This window comes from Rhincodon typus, chromosome 24 (assembly GCF_021869965.1).
Source record: "Rhincodon typus isolate 14 chromosome 24, sRhiTyp1.1, whole genome shotgun sequence".
Classification (NCBI taxonomy): domain Eukaryota; kingdom Metazoa; phylum Chordata; class Chondrichthyes; order Orectolobiformes; family Rhincodontidae; genus Rhincodon; species Rhincodon typus.
Genome location: NC_063355.1, coordinates 36,064,577 through 36,071,727, shown reverse-complemented (window position 1 = coordinate 36,071,727; position 7,151 = coordinate 36,064,577). Strand labels below are relative to the sequence as shown.

The window sequence follows — 7,151 nt, the reverse complement described above, 5'->3', positions numbered from 1 at the left end:
CTAGACCCTTCTTCATTTTCTGTATTCATCCAGCTCTACACCTTGTTATCTCACCTTTTTAATCACCCTGTCTATATGTGACACAAACGTCAAAAGGAATTATGCACCTGCACCCCTAGGTCCCTCTGTTCTACAGCACTATCCAAGGCCCTACCATGAATTGTCTAAGCCCTACACTCGGTTGTTGTACCAAAATGCAACACCTCCACCTGCCATTTTTCAGCCCATTGACCCATTTGATCAAGATCCCTTTATAATCTCAGAAAACCTTCTTCACTGTCTACTATGCCACTAATTTTGGTGTCATCCGCAAACTTACTAAGCATGCTCTCTATATTCTCATCTAAATCATTTATATAAATGACAAACAAAAGAGGACCCAGAACTGATCCATTCTTTGTCTCTAGCCATGAAGCCAATCATGTATCAAATTCGCAAGCTCACCCTGAATTCTGTGTGATCTAACCTTACTAATTAGTCTACCAAGCGGAACCTTGTCAAAGGCTTTACTAAAATCCAAGTAAACAACGTCTACCGCTCTGCCTTCAGCAATCTTTTTGGTAACTTCCTTAGAAAACAACTTTGTGAGACACGATTTTCCTCGCACAAAACCATGCTGACTATCCCTAATCAATTTTTGCCTCTCTAAATGTCCATAAATCTTATCTTTTATAATCACCTTCAACAATTTACCCACGACCGATGTTAGACTCAGGTCTATAGTTCCCCTGTTTCTCCTTACAACCCTTCTTAAACAAAGGTACAACATTAGATAACGTCCAGTCATCAGGCACCTCACCCATAGTTAAAGATGATGCATATAGTTCTGCAAGGGGTCTCGTGATTTCCTTCCTTACTTCCCACAATGTTCTGGGATACATTAGATCAGGTCCTGGAGATTTATCCGCCTTTATATTCTCTAAGGCCTCCTGAACTTCCTCTTCTGTAATGTTAACTTTTTAAAACATCGAAATTTGTTTCTCCACAGTAAAACTGACGGAAAATATTCATTTAGTATCTCTCCCATATTCTGGGGTTCAACACAAAGACATGTTTGGTTTAGAGTTGTGACAAATGTTCTTTCCATTAGAATAAGCATCGGGACATTTGATTTGATTTGATTTGATCTTTTATTGACATTTCTCACCAGTCAGGTTACCAGAGTGTCTAGAGGGCATGATCCCATCTGACATTGTACAGGCAAGAGAAAGAACATTTAAAAACAAAATGAATGACTGCTTTCCTTACTAATTTCATCTATAAAATTAGGAAGTATTTTAGAGCAGAAGGACCTGACCTTTAACGTCTGCTCCCCTTTAAAGTAGATTGTTCTGTTCCTCCCTGATCAACCCACTACCCCATGCAGGTTTATCCCAAATCTCACACAAACTTACGTGATCAGGTGCCGTGAGCAGTCACAAAACAACATTAGCATTGCAAGAAGACACTTGGATTCCTCAGTATCATTGTTCAGGCACTCAAGGAAAAGCTTTAGGCCCCCTTGGGGCCCTAGCTCACAAATGAATGCCCACAACTTGGGCAACAAATCATCCAAATAGGTTAACCCTGAAACACAAATACAAAACTGTTCAAAACACAAAGTCCCAATCCCTGGATACAAGATAGGTAAGAATGTGCAGTCAATTCATCATGAAGCCCCCATTAAAAATCATTTACAATGTACATATGTCGATCTCCCCATTTCTGACTCAAATGTTTTATTTTAGATATTTTTAGCTTTTTTTTATTTACTAGGTTTTCCTAATGGCTCAGTCAATAGATACAATGCCTCACATGATTCGTAAATGTGAAAGACTAAATTGAAAAAGCTGTTTTTGAATCTAGATTTTATAGACTGATTTTAAAAAAGGTCACTCTAAACTTGGGTGAATCAGTGGCAAAGTCACAAAAGTATTCTGTAAAGTTTTGGGGACCTTCTTTAGGATTGAAGCCTAGGTTACAGAAGGGGTCCAGAAGAGACTTGTTAAAATGATAGGAGGGATTAAAGGCTTTAGTAATAATGAAATTAGTGAAAAACAACTTGCCTTTTCATTCATGAAAGGAAAGTTTCAACAGATGTAGTACAGTTGCTCTAAATTTTGAAATGCATTTAGAAGGTAAAGAAACAAAAATTATTTCCATTGAGTTGGTAATTGGAGAGCACAAATTCAAAATGATCACCAAAAGAATAAAAAAAGGAGAAAGTATTTACAGAGAGACATTGCAGAGACTTAGTTGAAATAATAGTGGAAATAGAATCTATTACAGCTTCAAAAGTGAATAAATATTTAACAAGTAAATAAATTAGAAATGGCAATTGGAAAAATTACACTGGTTAAATTTCTCATCTTCAGCTGAATGATGCTCCATTGTAGATAGCTGGTTAGGTGAAATGCCTTTCCATTGTGTACCTGACTTCATTCATTTGGAAATATATCTTGTCTGAAACACACAAAAAACACTGATTTTATCAGGATACTCCAAAATACAAAACTGACCTGTGAGAATCTGGAGTCGAATCTGAGTGAGTGTAGTCAGTGCTGTCTGATATAGCACACAGATACTGCAGACCTTTTGCACTTCAGGAGAGTCCACACGCTTCCCACCCACTGGCTTCAGAATGTTTCGCATGGACGCCGACTTCTGAAATGCTCGTATGAAGAGATCTACGAGAAAAATCAAACCATTATATGGAAAGGTCTTTTTATACTCATCTGGATACTGATTGTAGCACATTCCCAATTTCCCACTGCTAGAAGCATGCATTTCCAGGCAAAGCACAGACTTTGCACAACACAAACTGCTCCAATCTCATTTCAGTTGGGTAGTTTACTGCCACAGGAAAGAGGGAAGGCTTATTTCTATGGTCAGGTAGAGTTTCCAATCCCAGACCTGGAAATGAAAGAAGCATTTTACCACCAGATAGATCACACAGCTGTCTACTTTCAAATGCAAATCACGTTTCCATTAGTTTTCTTCTTTCTTTACAGCATTGACTTATGAGATTTGGTGCCTCAGGTGTCTGTGGCTCCATGTACCTCCTTGTCATAATGATTTTTCAATTATGAGTCTAGACAGTTAGGACATAAGCAAAATACAGCCTTTACTTAGTGTCCACAAAGGCCATCAGCAGGAGGAACCCTGGCTAATACATTCCCCATCCCCTTCCAGCTCAGAGATGCTGAGGCCAGGTGTAATGCCTCAGCTGAGATCAGTCCAAAAGTCTGCACGACTTGATATCACAACTGGGCAATTCGGATGTTCACTGAGCCATCAGGGAAGCTGGGCCCTTAGATTATTGTGTTTTATTAAAGATGCAAACTAAAACAGTTGCTTACTTTTGACATGAATGTTGTTAGAAGGACTGGAGAATTGAGTATTTGCCATGTCTTGGGTCTCAGCCAGTTTCTTGCTCAACACGTCATGGAACAGCATGCGAATGACCCGCACACTCCACAAGTACTGTAACTGCTTGGTGACTAGAGGCATTGCTTCATTCAACCTGAGAAAAGACACAATGAAGGAGACATGGGAGAAATTTTCCTCGTTTGACACTTCTGCAATCACACCTATTAAGTTTGCATTTTGTTGTCATGGACTTTATTTGTTTGTGGCTTGACTTTTATTGTTAGGTGAAAACTGGATTTTATAAAGCACAGCTCAATGTGAAAATGTCAATATTGAAGGAAAGAACCGGAACCTCAAGTTTTACACTCAAGCCATCACATGCACTCAAGTCATCACATGCACAAGTGAGAAACAGGCTTTCATAAGGCAATCTGGTCTGGGGAAAAGGCTCAGTGTAAAGCTGGTTTAATATAGCTACACCATATGTCTTTAGTCCAACTTCAGGAGAGGACCTTCTACTGCACCAGTCAGAGATTTTCTATTTTAACACACAAATTTTCTTTCTGGTTGTCTTGTTTGAAAGAGTCAATTTGAGGACAATGTCTGCATTGGTATTTTCTGCAATTAAGTAATATATAGCTTTTAACTCTTTTTAGGGTTAACTTCGATCAGACGTATTTCCTTCATAACTTTTGTCTGTTGAGTTGAAACTAGCCAATTTCACAAATGCTCAAAGCTTTAAGTTTGTACGATTGACACAACTTATCCAGTATTCTGTAATTAACATTTTACTTTCATGGCCAGGTGTGATGTTACCATGTGTCTTGCCAGGCCTGCTGTTTATTGAACTATATTTTTACATTTTACAATTGTTTATGTTATCTATGGCAAGCACGAATTTAATTACAGGCAGCCTCCAGGATCCGTTTGCAAGTCGATTTGTATGCAAGTTGCAACACAAACCAGGACGATATAAAATAGACATTTGAGAGTACAGGAAATGTTTGTATGTCAGATCTTTAAAATCCCTGCACGGGATTACATTCATAAGTACAACTATTGTAAGAAAGACGTTCGTAAATCTGGGACTACCTGTAATACAATGTGCATTAATTCTCCACAATCCCTTTTAGGTATATTCTTTTCCTGCTAGCTGTAATGGAGTTCATCATGGCTAACTCCTACATCAATCTTTATCTTCAAATCTTTTTAATATGCGTGTGTTCAACCGAAATAGTGACACTTATTTCTCAATCAAACCCATTTTTCTAACCTGATATTATTGCAACATCAATTATTCTTGTGGAATCAGTTTAAAATGGTGGGATTTAGTGCTGAATTATGTTATGACGTATAATTTGGACTCACACTCAATGATATTTTTCAGGTTTCCATAACGGATTTCACTTCAGACTCTTACAAACAACAAGAAAGGAAAGTTTAAGCCATCACCCCTGAGTTGGGATTTACAAGACATAGTCTACTAAATAATCAGAAAAAAATTGTATTGCAAAATGGTCAGAATAATTGCAAATTAATGACAATAAGCACCAATTGCTAAGGAACATTTTGACACCATTTTTTCCACAGTGTTAATATCAAATCCTTCCAGGACAAGCAAAAGTACACATTAAACACAGCACAAATGAAAATCCTAAACCACTGATTCCACCGAGAGAGGCTCAGATTACAGAGGTCAACGAATAGAGAAATGAAATAAACACAATATGAGCTTGACAGACATTATCAGATAAACTTAATGATACAGACATCCACTGCTAGCACATACCCATAATCAACAGTCTGTGAGAACCAGCCAAGTACTGGATGCCAGTGCGTCAGGTTGGACTTCTTCTGAGATACATATTTCTGGCAATACGACAGCATGGCAGTCAGCACACTGACCAAGTGATTTGTCTCCTCCTCCAAAACTTTCTCAGACAGGTAGGCCAGATAAATTAGATTCCCTGTGTCAGGTTGGACAAATTTAATTTTGAAAAAAATGCAAGTTAAGGATGAACAGCCACTTTTATCAATATTCAGAGACTATCCTGTTCCATAGTCCAAATAAGATTAACTTAATTCAGTTCCCCTCCCAATTTTCTCTTCACTTTTCTTGACTGCACTGACTCATACTAGGCTCTGGTTCATTAAGCACTTGCAGCTTTTTAACACTTGGCCAAATTTCCCTCCATGGGTGAGCTTGAACAGTGAGCATCAGTAAATTAATCAAGCCATGGAAGACATCATATGCAAGGTTAAACAAAATTCACATGCAGTTTACCAACAAAAACCCTCTGATAATGGTGAGTACAGGGAATTTATTTTCTCCCTCAATACCCTAGAAGCATTGAAATAAATTGTAGCATCTAACTTTATTAACTGTTCAGGAAGGGAAATCATGTTTGGGTCATTTTATCTGAAACCTGCCTTGTAATCGCTTCCAATAATCTTTTATATCACTCTCAGAGTGCCCTGGTATTATCTTACTTCAGAACACAGAAAACTGGGGTCCACTCAATCAGTGACATACAGGATAACTGGCAACCCGGCACACAATGTTTTTATTTTGCCAAAGTAAGCATAACCTTAAATAAGTTGCTATCCTTGGAACACTCACCCTGCAGACAAAGTGTATGGCTTCCCTCCAAGCACACGCAGATATCACCACATTGCTCGTCTCGACTTAAAAACAAGATGAATTTCCGTAGCAGCTCATGGGAATGGACCATAGCCATGCACTGAAGAGAACGGGACAATTCATTAACATCAGGTGAGAAGCTGAAAGGATATCTGGTGGCAAAGTGGATGTGGTATCAGAAAATTTTGGTGTGAGACAGACACATTACACCACTTTTAGCTCAGAGTCTCACTCAGAAACTGCCATGATAACTGCAAAAAACTGTTCCTCTCGAACCTCCTACCTATTTTAAGATGTAAAGCAAATGATTAGATGTGTATCACAAGATAAAATGCAAAGAAATGGAGTAAACCAGCAGCGCACAAATGTCAAAGGTAACTGCTGTCAAAACAGAAGAGTTACAGCAATAGCATCAATGACATTTCCTTTTGTAAATGGAACAATTGGCCAGTTATTTGAGGCCAAACCTCCACACATTTTTATTACGAGGCAGAAAACATTTTCTGAAAAATGGTATCAGGTGAAAAAGGGGTTTTAAAAAAGATTCCAATCAAATCTCAGTATTTTACTATTTTTGATTCGATCTGGGCATTGAAATGTTTTTTATTAGCCTCTGATGTACTGGAAGTATTTCCTACTAATCTTTCCCTTAAATGAAAAGCTTGCGTGACGTGTCTGCTTGTACAATGCGCTGAGAGAGAGAGATAGAGAGGGGATTTCAGTCTTTGCAGTCACCACTAAAATACATCAACTAATTTTAAAAACTTTAATTTCGGATAACATATGGGTAGAAAGGGGGAGAATCTAGAGGTAACAATGCACACATTGCAGTGTTGCATAATGCAGAAACCGGTCAAAAATAACAAATCTGAAATAAAAACAAAAAACGCTAGGAAACCGACACAGCATCACCAACACCTGAAAGAAAACCACCATTCACCTTCAAGTGCTGATCATCCCATTCTATAATTCTAGTATTTCTGTACTAAAGACCATGCCTTCATTTTATATTTTGGTATCTTTTTGATTGTGGTTTGAAATGGGAAAAGGACTAGTCGAAGGACTGCTGCACCATTTAAAAGGAATTGACCTGATATTCACTGGAAGTGTTACTCTGTGTGTGTGTGTGTGTGTGTGTGTGTGTGTGTGTGTGTGTGTGTGT

At 38.2% G+C, this 7,151-nt stretch overlaps 1 protein-coding gene across 3 annotated transcripts in view; it reads right to left on the bottom strand.

Annotated features, from left to right (window-relative positions):
- Nucleotides 1-1,105: 1,105 nt before the first annotated feature.
- The window catches only part of ube3b (ubiquitin protein ligase E3B), a 23,347-nt gene continuing 17,301 nt past the window's right edge, over nt 1,106-7,151 (bottom strand). For 2 of the 3 annotated variants that reach the window (XM_048611493.1, XM_048611494.1), the window contains exons 11-15: nt 5,969-6,089; nt 5,138-5,315; nt 3,339-3,502; nt 2,499-2,666; nt 1,108-1,566 (exon numbers count right to left, since the gene is read on the bottom strand). In XM_048611493.1, the coding sequence (XP_048467450.1) occupies nt 1,391-1,566; nt 2,499-2,666; nt 3,339-3,502; nt 5,138-5,315; nt 5,969-6,089 (807 nt within the window). In that variant the 3' untranslated portion in view covers nt 1,108-1,390. Of the gene's footprint in view, nt 1,567-2,498; nt 2,667-3,338; nt 3,503-5,137; nt 5,316-5,968; nt 6,090-7,151 lie in introns of all 3 variants that reach the window. The other variant, XM_048611495.1, reaches the window with a different exon arrangement.